General features: G+C 43.7%; 1 protein-coding gene across 3 annotated transcripts in view; it reads left to right on the forward strand.

Moving 5' to 3' along the window:
• Positions 1-15608, forward strand: part of NSD2 (nuclear receptor binding SET domain protein 2) — a 154706-nt gene extending 139098 nt beyond the window's left edge. For all 3 annotated transcript variants that reach the window (XM_084845023.1, XM_084845025.1, XM_084845024.1), the window contains 4 exons: positions 1215-1356; positions 2697-2803; positions 3926-4130; positions 14622-15608. In XM_084845023.1, coding sequence (XP_084701149.1) covers positions 1215-1356; positions 2697-2803; positions 3926-4130; positions 14622-14884 — 717 coding nt within the window. In that variant the 3' untranslated portion in view covers positions 14885-15608. The remainder of the gene's footprint in view (positions 1-1214; positions 1357-2696; positions 2804-3925; positions 4131-14621) is intronic.
• Positions 15609-15858: the final 250 nt, after the last annotated feature.

Here is a 15858-nt window from a genome sequence, read left to right on the forward strand (position 1 = left end):
ATCTAGATAAACTTTCACTTTGATCAATGGCAGTTGCAAGGCACTTGCTCCATACCTTTTTCCTGTCAGGGAGCAGACGGGGCTTTGAAAGAAACAATGTCACAGAAAGGGACAGAGTAAATCCATTTGTCAAAAGCCACTTCAGTCTAAGACTGACTTAGGATGTCCATGGAGAAATGGGGAGGTCAGGAAGTGCTAATGCTTCCTTTACCCCCTGCTTCTCTGTCATGACTAAATCATCTGCATTTGGGAATACAAGCCCATATGACAGTCTTGCAGAATTCATCTATGGGTGCCTTGGCCAGAACACTGCAGGAGTTGCAGCTCTACTGAGCAAGCCAGGTCTTCTTAAGCTATGACAATACAATCCCTGAGCCATCTAGCAAATGAAGAGGATCTAGAGATCAATTCGGCACAATAAATTTCCCAATTTCAGTGATATTCCAGTATTTCAAGAAAAGAGGCCCTTGTCCATTTCATCTTAAACCTGATCATTTTCTCTTTTTGCTATCCGCTCCTTTACCAAGGGCAGATAACTGGTCACCATCCTCGTCCTTCTCCTCTTTCTTTCTTTCTTTCTTTCTTTCTTGGCGGCTGTTGCATTTAGGCAGCTGTTAAAAGTCTTTTCAACATATTTATTTTTATTAATAACGATCCATTACAATTACCACATCTTGCCAAAAATTCCTAGGTTTTTAAAAGTTATATTTCCACCAAGTGAACAAAAAATCTACTGTCCTCTGATTATTTTATTTAGATGTATAAGTGTATTTAGATGTATAAGGAGGTAACAAAAGTAAAAAAGCTGTGACACCCCCCCCACCCCACCCAGCAAAACAATATAGGTTGATTATATTTCCACTACTTGTTCTGTTTCTTATTTAGCTTACAAGGTATAAAAACCATCAGTATACAGTTTTACAGTAAAATCAAATGTTTAGTAAAGTTAGGTCTATATTTATTTACACAATTCCAAGCTTCTTTTGAAGAATGCTTGAATGAATGCTGTTCCCATTTCTTTTTCATTCATTCAGCATTGTAAAGTTACAGAAGAGATGTGTATGAGTTTATCTGTATATTTTAGTATTGTGTTAGGGTAAAGAGTTATGAGTTGAGTAGATTATGCATGATGTGGTCTGCATTTTTGTCATCAATCATGCTTCAATGATGTTGATGTTAATCAAATTCCATGTTGTTGCATTCCTGACTTCCAGGACCGCATAATTGATGCTGGACCCAAAGGAAACTATTCTCGTTTTATGAATCACAGCTGTCAACCAAATTGTGAGACTCTGAAATGGACGGTGCATGGTGACACCCATGTAGGACTATTTGCTGTGTGTGATATTCCTGCAGGTATAACTATATGTTAACACTGCAAAATCCTTTCTACAGCTCAGACCCTCATGTCCAGAATAAATGCATGAGAGCTGGCTTGAAGTTGGGTTCTTTTTGTTGTAGTTCATGTTTCTTCTGGTATCACCAAAAAGGAATACATCTTCTGATTTTTCAATTAAGTTGGCTTCTCTGCCATTAGACAAGAATTTTAGACCACCTAATAACAACTACGATGCCAGGTGGCTGCTAAATTTAGGAATACACTACAGAGGGCTTTCTACAAATGGCTGATATAAATCATCCTTGTCTTGAAATGACTTGCTTCTGCATTTCTGCAGCTACTCCGAACTCGGAGGCAGCCGCCTATCCTAAGCAGGGCAGGGGAAGCACGGAGGGGATTGTTCCCTCCACGCTTTCTCCTGCCCCACTTTTTTGGCTAGACAGCCAATTGCGGCTGCCTTCTAGCCGCAGGAGCACGGAGCAGGGAAGGAGGCTGCTGTACGACACATTGGATGTGTGGTACACACAGCTACGCCCGCCCCAGAATGCCCCCAGCCACACCCCTTTTCGGCCGCTCCACACTCATCTTCCGAGCATGGAGGACAGGGCTGTTGCGTGCTACCTCCAGGGGGAGGTTGGTTTTCCGGGAGCCGACCTCAGAGTGCAGGCTCTGAGGTCGGTTCTCAGCATATCCTATGGCCGTCTAGCCGCTGTCTAGCGGCCATAGGATTGCTCTCTTAATTTATTTCAGTGCTAGGGCTAGGTCTGTATGTGTGGAGCTGCCTGAGTAGAGAAGCAGTGTAACAGCACCTTTTTGTGCACCTCAAACTTTGGTTTGGAGCCATTGTGGACTGTTTGACTGCTTTCAGACTTTTCTCTCTTTCCTAAACAGATTTGGCATTCCGGGCTCTCAACTAAAAAGGATTTCATTGAAAATTATTAGATGTTCCCCACAAATAGAGAGAACAGTCTTGCTAAATTTTTATTCTTTTTTTAGATTTGTATCCTGCTTTTTGACCAGACTCCAAAGCAGGTCACAACTTTTATAAAATATAAGAATTTAAATGATAAAGCCTTACAGTTTAAAAATTAAGACTATAAAACAAGTGGGCCCAGAAGGAGAGAAGAGGCAGGGGAAGAAGGGAGTAATAGGTTGACAAACAGAATTTCAAGATACCAAACTTAGCAAACAAAAAATTCAGGAGCAATCACATGATGGTGTCTTCTGCTCTCTCACAGCATAGTTGGCCTTATATGACCACTGTGGTGGGGAAGGGGGGGTGTCTCATGGAAATGTGCAATATTTATGCTTTTATGACAGTTACAATAACATGTCTCCCTTGTTTTCACCTACCCAGGGACAGAACTGACTTTTAATTACAATCTTGACTGTCTAGGCAATGAAAAAACTGTGTGTAAATGTGGTGCTCCAAACTGTAGTGGCTTTCTTGGAGACAGACCAAAGGTAATGTAGAATACATAAAGAGTAAAACGTATTCATAATCTCCTCACGTACTACATTTCTGTCCCACCCACCCCAAGATCTCAGGGTCACATGCAACTTAATAAATAAACAGTTAACAATTGCTAATAACTTAGAATACATTTAGCAACATAACCACGCTTTATATATTTAAAACCAGCAATTCTAATGCTATAACTGCATTAGAGGGAAATAGTGCAAACCAATTTCGGGTCTAATTTCGTAAAAGAGAGATCTTGGTTTACACACACACACATACACACACACACAATCTCTTAAGCCTGGGAAGGGAATCACATAACCATGGGGTGACAACTAATAGTGCTTCAGTATGTGCCCTTTCTGACTTTACCTGGTATTGTCTAGACTCTAGTTAGACACATCCTGTCAGTGTTTTAAGTGCCTGTTAGGGGAACAAGTACTTGCTAAGGCCAAGCTGTTTAGCGCTTCATAGATCACCATAACTACCACTTTGCATTGCTAACCCATGAAGTTGTTTGAAGGGACTGGTCTTATATATTCCCTTTTAACCTACCCTTGATAAAAGGCAGGCTTCCACATTCTACACCAGTTAAAACTTCAAAGTGCTTTCCCAAGATAGCCCTGAGCAGATTAAATTACAGAATCCTCTGTTCAGGGTTACAAAGATGTAGGTGATGATTGCTTAGGTCCTTCCCAGACAGAAAGGCTGCAGTGTCCTCAGCAGATCTAATTGGCAGAAGATACTCCTGGTCACTGCTGCCTGTTGATCAAGACTATGAACCAGCCACGGTCACCTCTCATGTCTGGATTCAACCTCTATCTGCTAATCTCCCATACAATTTTCATCCAATTTGCCAAACACTTGTTAGAAATAGAAAATGTTTGAGAGAAATGGCTGGAGTTCTAGAGGGGTCTCATGACTAATAGCTCAGGACTGAAAACTGGAGGTACATGCCTCAAGAATAGAATTCTATCAAGTTGGAACCCAGCCAGCTGCTAAAGGCAGAGCTTCCTCTTTGGTCATCTTTGGACTGTCCCTATCTGCAAGTGTAACTTCAGGTTTATGAAGATTGCTGTTTCTCTTGGTTCTGGAAATGCATTTTGCATTACATATATTTTTAGAATTCATCAGCTAATGCTTCAGAGGAGAAAGCAAAGAAGACTAAAAGAAGAGCAAGGAGACGTAAAACAAAGAATGAAGCAAGGAAAAAATCTGAGGATTACTGTTTCCGCTGTGGTGATGGAGGCCAACTTGTATTATGTGACAGAAAATCTTGTACAAAGGCATACCATCTCTCTTGCCTTGATTTGGTAAAACGCCCTTTTGGTGAGTAAAGATGAAGTACTAGGTTTCTAACAATAATTCTTGGTCCTATATAAGTTTTCATTAAAAATGTAAATCTATTGTGATGTACCTGTTTGCCAAAATGATTCCAAGTTTAGCAGGGGCAGGGGTTCACAACGACAACCCAACAAACAACTTGTAAGGCAAGAACTGGTATTTCTCTTTGGATTTAAAATATTTAGGAGTTATTCTTAAAGATCCTGCTCTATAGTGGTCCAGATAGAAACAGAAAAGGCATTCTCACTATGTATAATTGTGAAAAACAGGTGAAAAACAGCCTTCCCTAACTTGATGCCCTCCAGATGTTTTGGACATCAGCTCCCAGCAACCCCAGCTAGCATGGTCAATGGTCAGGAATACTGGGAGTTACAGTGCAAAATATTTGGAGGGCACCAAGTTGGGAAAGCCTGGTGTAGAGCACTCCTGGTTCTGCCATGTGAGGATCAAAGCTATGAATTGAGGGAGGGCGGGCGGGTCATTCTGGTGCATGCTGCCTGACAGGAACTCCATCCCTGGGTTGCTTAGCACTGTGTGTGAACCAAGACGTCTGGCTTGTTGCGGGAGAGAGAGAGCTGGAACCAACCTTGAAGCAGGAGTGACCAGGAGCCGGTCAGTGTGCACCAGCACGCTCACTCGCTCACAACAACCCAGGGTTTGAAAAAAAATGTCCAAACCAGACCTCAGCAGCAAGCAAACTCTCCTTTTTTCCTTACCTGTCACAGGATCCACCTGGAAGATCTTTTAAAAAAAAAAATTAAAAAAAATATGTTGGCACTAGTCATCTTCAGCAGTTTTAGGGTGGGTTCACACAGCATGCTAACCCACCCAGTGTGGGTTGTTGTTGAACTGTGGGTTATTGTGTTGTCTGAACACATCACATTTTCCTCAGGGTGGGTTACTGTGTTGTCTGAATGCAGTGTGTTTGCTAAATGGTTGCTCGTTAACCATACAGCATGGCTTGTTACCCACCCTAAACAACCCAACAACAAGTCATGGGTTCTCAAGATGGCTTGTTCGAGAAAAATAAACCACACTGCATGGTTAACAAGCCACCCTGTGGAAACCCCACTGCATTCAGACAGCATGTTAACCCACCCTGCAGAAAACGCGCTGCGTTCAGACAACACAATAACCCATGGTGGGTTAGTATTCGCTGTCTTAGATAAGGAGCACAATATGCTCACAACATCATCTTTGTTATTTTTAAACCTAGTTGCAAAGATGCTTTGGAAACAAGCTCCAGTATTCAGGGGGTCAAACCCTTCATAACTACTTACTTCTCCCTCTCCACCATTGCCTCCAGCCACTTCCCCTTAACAGTTTATCTCATTTGCCAATCACTTAGCAATATTTCTTCTCTTACTACTGCAAAGTTTCTTGCAGACAAATTGTTCCAAATTTTACAAAAATGTAAAAAATAAAACAAAATCCATTGATTTTATTGATTAATGCCGAGCACAGAATTCAGTGCAGAAAAAGTGCCCTTGAATTGCTGTTATAAAATCTTATATTTGTACAGTCTTCACTCTAATGGTCTTGGTTTTATTTCACTGTCCATAAAACTTGAATCTCAGTCTTTGGGTATTTAAAGAATTAAATATTACTCTTGCATGCATAGAAAAAAATTACCAAGATGTGCATAATAGCTTTACTGTGCACAAATTGCCCTGGAATGTGAAGGGAGTTTTGCAGAATACTACCAGAGTGCAGTGGATACAGACTGCTGAACAGAGGTGTGCTGGAGAATCTTGCAAGTAAAGGTCTCATAGCTCCATCATAAATTTAATTCCCTACTCTCACTTGTGCAACAATCCTTTACAAGGCTGAGATAACTTTTGGTGAGTGATTTCTCTGACTGGAGGAGGTGAGGTTTAAGCTCTTCTGGACTGAGTTGTACTCCTCCTGAACGATCATGTTTGCAGTCTAGGAATGCTGATATATCTGAGGTTTGTTTGTCACTGGAGGCCCAGACAGCATCTGCAGCACAGAGCACCTTTCACCAGCTATGGCCCCTTCTGTACAGAGAGAGCCTGGTCACACTTATCTGTGCTCTAGCAACCTGCAGATTAGACTGCTGTAATACATTGTAATTGGGGCTCCCCTTGGAGACTGGGTAGTCCAAAATAGTGCTGCTAAGTTGTTAACTAGGTCTGAGAAGGGTACACATTTTGCCAGTTCTTAAGATTATACTGCCTGCTCATTCAAAGTACTGGTGTTTAGAGCCTTCAGTGGCTTGGGACCCATGAGCCTTCCCTTATGTTATATTCATCAACTGAGCCCCTCCTCTGAGTCTCCTGTCTTTCAGAAGTTAGGTGCGTTCTGACAGGTGAGAGGGGCTTCTCAGTCAGAACCCCTTTTCTCCAGGGAGGATTGCCTGGTGCCAAACACCTTTTTATTTCCCCAGGCCTTCTGGCATGTTAACTTAGGGCACAATCCAATCGGGATTCCTGTCAGCCTCTGAACTCTGAGGCTGACACAAATCCTATGCAGAGTGGGAGCAGCATGGAGGCAAACATCACTTCCACGCTGCTCCCACTCTGTATTTTCAGTAGACAGGTTTTTTCTCCCATCTAGCTGGGGTGGCTGGAGGATACATCATAAGCTGGCTGCCCTGGTCTCCTCCCCTTCCCGCCCACAGAACTGCCCCCTGAGAGGCAGCTGACACGGTTCTCCCATGCCAGGAGTTATGGACAAAGTTATGGACTTTGTTCACATAGAGACTACCACTCCTGTCATCCTTCCAGTGTTGCCATCTATGTTTCAGGCAGCTTGAGAGTCTTGGAAAAACCTGTCCTCTGCACTGCCAACCTTCAGGCATTTAGAAAATCTGTATGAAGTTCAGACTGAGGGCTGCAATTTTTTATTCCAGCATGCTGCTCTAAATTTGCTCATAGTTGAATTGGCTCAGAATAACTCTTCTAGTAAGATCCATCCAGCACAGACAGACCGGAAGGGCCGTAAATTGGATGCAGTGGGGCAAGGGAGTTACTGTACTGTGGTTCTGTCCTTCTGCATCGCTATTTATACATACATACATACTTACGTATATACCACTTAATATAAAAAATCCTGAAGGAGTTATCAGGCCTGTATGGCAAGGTTTCAATTCTTTCTATGTCCGCCTCATTTGTCAATACCTACCTGAGGACAAGTGGGAGGTTGCTCAGCTGTTCCCGACCAAGGCATGCCAGCTGACAAAACAACAGGCTGGTACTGCCAGACATATGGCAGACTGCGGTTCGGCGGCTGTGGCTGGAGCCAGGGCCGGTGTCAGGTAGGCATGGTTCAGCAGGGTCCCACTGGCAAGAGCCCCCTGGACTTGCTCCTCCTCTTCACCATTGCAACCTGCTTGTTCACCTGCCTCTCATTTTGGCCCAGGCAACAGTGGTAGTGAGAAGGAGGGGCAGTACAGCCACTACTTAGGTCTCACTTGTCAAGCAAGCAAGTGGTAGCAATTATGAGGAGGGGGAGCAGCAGCAGCAGCAATAGCAGCTAGTGACAACGCTGGTGAGAAGGGAGACTCAATAAGGGAGGAGACCCAGTGAGGGTATCTTGCCCTAAGGCCCTCAAAAATCTGGAGCCAGCATTGCCTGGAGCCATCGCTTTATGCCATCACGTGTGGTTAAGAAAGCTGATCTGAATAAGGCAGCACAGTCCCACATAGGGTACTTACCCTTTGATGAGGAAGTGTTATTTATTTCAAAGACAGATGATATCCTTGATTGGGTGCAGAGAATGAAGACTTCTGCTAAGAAGATTGGTGTGGGGTTGACTCCCATACTCTCATCCATGGAACAGGGTTTCTCCAAACAGGTGTCTCATTCTCCAGGTAGTCGCTCTTCCCAGCAAACATCATTGCAAGGGTCCAAGTGTTATTTCCTCATCTTGAAGTATTGCCAAACAGCCTCCGGAAAGTCTGGCAACAATCAAAAGCAACATCTTTGACTCTCCCCCTTTCAAAAACGAATCTCCCAAACATCCTAACTTTGTTTCCAGATTAGCCAGTTTGCCACTATGTGGAGCCAGATCACCACAGGTACATCCATTATACACCATGGATACCTTATAGAATTTTCCACAAAGTCACCACACTGGGGTTGTAAGGATCACTCTTTGTCCTTTCCCCCCCTCCACCTTTGGAAGAAGGGGTGACTCAGGTGTTATAGGTTTCTCTCTTTACTTTACAATACTAAAGAAAGATTGAGAAGCTCCATTCCATTCTCAGTCCCAGGGACCTCAGTACCTTCATTGATCCCAGGAAGTTTTATATGGTGAGGCTAGCCAGCATACATCCTTTACTACAGATGGCAGCATGGTTTTCTTCAGTTGACCTAAGAGGCACTTAGTTTCATATCTTGATCCGGCCTTGCCACCATCAATACCTCTGATTTGCAATAGGGGCCAGGTGTTTCCAATTCAGCATCCTCCCTTTCGAACTTGCCACTGCCCCCCAAGTTTTTACCAAATGCATGACAGTGGTCACAGCACACCTTCATCTACGGGGAATTACAGTTGACTTCTGTTACAGGGAAGTACATTGAGTTTTGGCTCCTTGTACCCTGTCCAGATCCATCCTTTTAAAGTACATCAAGTTCACACTCAATGTTCAGACCAAGCTGGTTCTCTGCGTCAACCGCGACAAATCACACCTTTGCCCAGTTACCCACATCCAGTACATTGAAGCTGCTTTGGATTCTTGAGTGGGTTAGGCTTGCCTACCACTGAACAGGTCAATGCTACTGGCCTCAACAGCACTCATTCTGTGTTTCTGCCATCCAGAGATTACTTCGCTTAATTGTGGCGACCACATAATGTCACTCCCTTTGTCAGGCTGTGGATATGAATCCTGCAATTTTAGTTCATCCAAATGTTTCAGAATGACAGAGATCCAGTTTCGACTCGGCTTTTACTACCAGACACAGTCCATTCGTTGCTTTGGTGGTGGCATGTTTGCTGTCATCTTCTCAGAGACTTGCATTTTGCCCCTCAGCAGCTATCCTATGTAGCCACAAAGGACTCCGCTAGAGATGGGTAGAGAATCACATTGTGGCCTCACTTGGGTGCATGCTGCATGGATGGAGACTGAGAAATACCTTCTGAACCAGGTCTTCAGCTTTGAGTCATCCAGATTGCATCAGACGACACAGCAATGGTTGATACAGGACAATGGTTGTACTATATCAATAAGCAAGGAAAAACATGATCCAAAGTGCTCTTACGCTTGACTCTGGATCTGTGGGAGTGGTGTCTGTTTTGCAGGGCCACCCAAGACGGACAGGTCATGGCAGAGAGTTCTGACAAAATGTGGTCCACTGGAGAAGGAAATGGCAACCCACTCCAGTATTCTTGCCAAGAAAACCCCATGGAACGTATCACAAGGCTAAAAGAGATGACGCCAGAAGATGAGCCCCTCAGGTCGGAAGGTGTCCAATATGCTACTGGGGAAGAGCAGAGGGTATTTCCAAGTAGCGCCAGAAAGAGTGAAGCGGCTGGGCCAAAGCCGAAAGGACACTCAGCTGTGGATGTGTCTGGTGGTGAAAAGAAAATCCGATGCTGTAAAGAACAATATTGTTTAGGAACCTGGAATGTCAGATCAATGAATCAAGGTAAGCTGGAGGTGGTCAAACATGAGATGGCAAGATTGAACATCGACATCTTGGGAATCAGCGAACTAAAATGGACAGGCATGGGCGAATTTAATTCAGGTGACCATCATATCTACTATTGTGGTCAAGAATCCCTTAGAAGAAATGGAGTAGCACTCATAGTCAACAAAAGGGTGGGAAAAGCAGTACTGGGGTACAATCTTAAAAATGATAGAATGATCTCAGTACGAATCCAAGGCAAACCATTCAACATCACAGTAATTCAAGTCTATGCCCCAACCACTGAGGCCGAAGCTGAGGTTGATCGGTTCTATGAAGACCTACAACACCTTCTAGAACTAACACCAAAAAAAGATGTCCTCTTCATCATAGGGGATTGGAATGCTAAAGTAGGAAGTCAAGAAATCACCGGGATAACAGGCAGGCATGGCCTTGGTGTACAAAATGAAGCAGGACAAAAGCTAATAGAGTTTTGCCAAGAGAACACGCTGATCATAGCAAACACTCTTTTCCAACAGCACAAGAGGCGACTCTACACATGGACGTCACCAGATGGTCAATATCGAAATCAGATTGATTATGTCCTTTGCAGCCAAAGATGGAGAAGCTCCATACAGTCAGTCAAAACAAGACCTGGAGCTGACTGTGGCTCAGATCATGAGCTGCTTCTTGCAAAATTTCGGCTGAAATTGAAGAACGTGGGGAAAACCACTAAACCGTTCAGGTATGACCTAAATCATATCCCTGATGAATATACAGTGGAGGTGAGGAATAGATTTCAGGGATTAGACCTGATAGACAGAGTGCCTGAGGAACTATGGACGGAGGCCCGTAACATTGTTCAGGAGGCAGCAACAAAATCCATCCCAAAGAAAAAGAAATGCAAGAAAGCCAAGTGGCTGTCTGATGAGGCTTTACAAGTAGCTGAGGAAAGAAGGGAAGCGAAAAGCAAGGGAGAAAGGGGAAGATATAGCCAACTGAATGCAGAGTTCCAGAGAATAGCAAGGAGAGACAAGAAGGCCTTCTTAAATGAACAATGCAAAGAAATCGAGGAAAACAACAGAATGGGAAAGACTAGAGATCTCTTCAAGAAAATTGGAGATCTCAAGGGAACGTTTTGTGCAAAGACGGGCATGATAAAGGACAAAGAAGGCAGGGACCTAACAGAAGCAGATGAGATTAAGAAGAGGTGGCAAGAATACACAGAAGAACTATACAGGAAAGATCTGAATGTCCCTGATAGCCCTGATAGCCATGATAGTGCGGTCACTGAACTTGAGCCGGACATCCTCGAGAGTGAAGTCAAGTGGGCCTTAGGAAGCATTAGTAACAACAAAGCTAGCGGAGATGACAGTATTCCAGCCGAGCTATTTAAAATCCTAAAAGATGATGCTGTTAAAGTGCTGCATTCAATATGCCAACAAATCTGGAACACTCAACAGTGGCCACAAGACTGGAAAAGGTCAGTTTACATTCCAATTCCAAAGAAGGGCAACGCCAAAGAGTGTTCAAACTACCGCACCATTGCACTCATTTCACATGCCAGCAAGGTGATGCTCAAAATCCTACAAGCTAGGCTTCAGCAGTATGCGAACCGAGAACTACCGGAAGTACAAGCTGGGTTTCGAAGAGGCAGAGGAACTAGAGATCAAATCGCCAACATTCGCTGCATCATGGAGAAAGCAAGAGAATTCCAGAAAAACGTCTATTTATACTTCATTGACTACGCTAAAGCCTTTGATTGTGTGGATCACAACAAACTGTGGCAAATTCTTAAAGTGATGGGAGTACCAGACCACCTTACCTGTCTCCTGAGAAACCTGTACGAAGGTCAAGAAGCAACAGTAAGAACCAGACATGGAACAACCGATTGGTTCAAAATTGGGAAAGGAGTACGACAAGGCTGCATATTGTCACCCTGCTTATTTAACTTATATGCAGAGTACATCATGAGAAATGCCGGGTTGGATGAATCAGAGGTCGGAATTAAGATTGCCGGGAGAATTATCAACAACCTCCGATATGCAGATGATACCACCCTAATGGCAGAAAGCGAAGAGGATCTCAAGAGCCTCTTGTTGAGGGTGAAAGAGGAGAGTGCAAAAGCTGGTTTGAAACTCAACATTAAAAAAACTAAGATCATGGCATCTGGCCCTATCACTTCCTGGCATATAGAAGGGGAAGAAATGGAAGCAGTGACAGATTTTACTTTCTTTGGCTCCAAGATCACCGCAGACGGTGACTGTAGCCATGAAATTAAAAGACGCTTGCTCCTTGGGAGGAAAGCTATGGCCAACCTAGACAGCATAGTAAGAAGCAGAGACATCACCTTGCCGACAAAGGTCCGTCTAATCAAAGCTATGGTTTTCCCAGTAGTAATGTATGGCTGTGAGAGCTGGACTATAAGGAAGGCTGAGCGCCGAAGAATTGATGCTTTTGAACTGTGGTGCTGGAGAAGACTCTTACGAGTGCCCTGGACTGCAAGGAGGTCAAATCAGTCCATCCTAAAGGAAATCAACCCTGAGTGCTCATTGGAAGGACAGATAATGAAGCTGAAGCTCCAATATTTTGGCCACCTAATGCGAAGAGAAAACTCCCTGGAAAAGACCCTGATGCTGGGAAAGACTGAAGGCAAAAGGAGAAGGGGACGGCAGAGGATGAGATGGCTAGATAGCATCACGGATGCAATGAATATGAACTTGAGCACGCTCCGGGAGAGAGCGCAGGACAGGAAGGCCTGGCGTGCTATGGTCCATGGGGTCACGAAGCGTCGGACATGACTTAACGACTGAACAACAACAAACAGTACATCTAGCAAGAAAGGGCAGCAGGTTGGCAGATATGCTAACTTGCACCCATGTGAGTTCCCATGAGTGGGTGTTGGCCCATTGCATTGTCTGCAAACTATTTCATTGTTGGGGGATGTCAAAAATAGACCTTTTCACTACCAATCAAAATAGTCCAAGTGCCCAGTTTTGCAGTCAGGTAGGCGCAGATTGCACATGCCTAGGTTATGCCATCCTAGGACAAGCTGCTACTCCACACATTTCTCCCCATTCTGCTGATAACCAAGGTGTTAATGAAAATCCACCATGACTGGGCCAATTGCATTCCTTTCACGCCACGGTGGCCCCGGCAGCCTTAGTTCGCCCAACTCCTAGCAATGGTGAGAGAGTCATATGTTGCCATCCAAGACCTTCTGATGCAACAAAGCGGTTGAGTCTGACGTCTGGACTTATGGTCCCTTCAGCTAACAGCTTGGTGCCTGGCTCCCTATCAGACCTCCCATCCGATCTGCAGGAAGTCTTGGATGTGGCCAGAAAACCAGCTGTACACCATTTGTACAGCTTAAAATGCAAACACTTTGAACAATATGCTATGATGCTTGTACTTGACCCTGTTACCTGCCCCTTACAGGATGTTCTGCACTTTTTATTTTCGCTAAAGTCATGGGGGCTTACCTCATTAAGAGTTTATTTTGCTGCTTTGTCAGCTTTTCATTTTCCATTGCAAGGTTTTCCTTATTTTCACACCCTGTAACGAAGACATTTTGAAGGGTCTAGCAAATTTGTGTCCTCCAGCTGCCAAGCCTGTCCCACCTTGGAGCTTGACTACATAAACCCCTTGCCATCTGTGACTTTAGGTTACTTGCCTTCAAAGTAATGGCCATAATTTCAGCACGCCAAGCTAGTGAGCTGGGTGCCCTGCAGGCGCATCTGCCCTATTTAGCCACCATAGGAATAAACAGTACTTAGGACAAATGTTTCCTTCCTTCCAAAGGTATTTTCTATGTCTTATTTAAATCAGGCTATCATGCTTCTGGTGTTCTTTCCAAACTCAACAATCCATTTGGAGACAATGTTGCACATCTTAGACATATGTGGGGGCACTCACCTTTCACTTGGACAGGACAGCACCCTTCCAACAGACACAGTGCCTGTTCCTGTGCTACAGTAGCCAAAAAGGGGGGCAGCCAGTGTCTACCCAGCAGTTGGCAGCCTGGCTGTCCAAGGTTGTAAAGCTGTGCTATGCCCTAGCATGGCTTCCTGTGGCCCAGACTGAGGGAATTCTTGACCAGAGCGATGGCATCTTCAGTGGCATATGCAAAAGGTGTGCCACTTCATGATCTCTGTGACACTGCCATGTGGTCACAGCCATCCATGTTTATTACACATTACTGCATTGTGCCCAAAGCCTAGGGTGATGCCACGTTTGGAAGGAGAGTGCTGTCTAAATTCTTTCACTGGACACCTGTCCATTCACACAATCCACCCTCCATCCCCGCTGTAGGTGTTGATCTGCCTAATTAGGTGTGGCAGTCTTAGGAGTGAAGGGCTTTGGGTGGGACAGGCTTTCTTGACCAAACTTCTCAGCTCTAGAAGGTTCCTGAAAAAGGTGCTGAGCAGTCACAGATCCCATATGTGCAAATGCACATATGACTATTGGAAGAATACAGTTACAGGTAAGCAGCCTGTCCGTATGAAGGAAGTAATCTGTGGGATATATAGCATTATCAGCAGAGGCTCCCTGATAACAACGCTCATTTGTCATCTATCCCCTCAACATTCATTTTTCAGTTGCAGTTGTTGTTTTATGTGATGTGTAGTGGGATGAAATATGATTGATTTTAACTGTTTTTCTCCAACGTTAAGCTGTGCATTGTTAGGCTGAGGTGGTTTTTATATACCTACCGTAATTTATCTGGCACAGAAGCAAACACATTAAAGAATCAACGTGCCTTATTTTTCCAAACCACAGTTAAGATAAAATACTTTTATTCAAACTTGCAGTCCTGATACATCATTTAATAATTCACATAATACTAATATTTCTGAACTGACTCTTTTGTATCCTTCTATCATGGCAGGAAAATGGGAATGCCCTTGGCACCATTGTGATGTTTGTGGCAAGCCGTCTGTTTCTTTTTGCCACTTCTGTCCAAACTCTTTTTGCAAGGATCATCAAGATGAGACAGTGCTTGATTCTAACTTAAGTGGACAGCTGTTCTGCTCGGACCATATTGGGGAGAACTTCACTGAAAAAAAAGTGAAGAGACCCCCTAGAAAACTGTCGACACTGAAGTGTAAGAGAAGACAAAGAAACAAATGGAAGAAGACTGAGTATAAATAGCAACAAACTGCAGTTCCTGCCACCAATGCTGTCTTGTAGATACGTTGTGAATAGGGTCAGGGAAGGATACATTTTACATATATTGTGCAAGAATTGGGTTTGGGGCAAATCATTTTTAATCCACTGAGCCAATCGCAGCGGGGCGTTCTGCTGCATCTGCACTGATCATGAACTGTGGCATGCCAAGTTCAAACACTTTCAGGACAAACCAGGTTTACTCTTCAGCAATAATGACAACACTTGAACTGTTAGGATTGAAACAGTTCTTTACAGTATTTCCTAGTTGGATTCCTATGTTGATTTCCAGCCAATTAAGGTATATATGCATAGCTTTTGAAAGAGGAGTCACCACTCAACAAGTGTTTAAATAGTACTTAGGTTTGAAAGCTCAATGTTGTGGGAAGAGCTTGCCTGCCTTGACTGGATTAAGTTAGGTGTGTGGACATCATACTGTTTAGAGGCACAGGGCTTGGTATAGCCACATACATTCAGCTTGGTCCTTTCCATACGATGGATGTCTGGTTTGCTTTGGATTTTGTTTGTTTATTGTAATAACATTCTGCCACGGAAAAAGAGCATGAGAAAAAGGCCTCGTGCTCATCCATGGCAAGCGCTGAAAGAACTCCTGTCTAGTTTTAAATAAGTCCACATTTAAATTGATATTAAAATCTGTGCCCAATTTTTAGATTGTATTTGCATAATAAAAGTCTTTCAAAATCAAACTAAAATTTTATCGATATTCCTTTAAAAGAATGAATGTCTTCCACAGGTAAATATCTCTCTATTGTATCAAGATGATACAGTAAAATAAGGAATTAACCAGCAGTCTATAAAATAGATTTAGACTGCAGTCCTGTACTTGGGAGTAAGTCCCATTGAACTCAAAGGGGCTTACTTCAGAGTAGACATGTCTAGGACTGAATTGGGGGGAGGAAATCTCTTCTGACCATTGTTGTTGCATTTATATTACACTT

The sequence above is a fragment of the Heloderma suspectum genome, chromosome 3 (assembly GCF_057233095.1).
Source record: "Heloderma suspectum isolate Gila_16-S chromosome 3, 16-S_ref, whole genome shotgun sequence".
In the NCBI taxonomy this organism is placed as follows: domain Eukaryota; kingdom Metazoa; phylum Chordata; class Lepidosauria; order Squamata; family Helodermatidae; genus Heloderma; species Heloderma suspectum.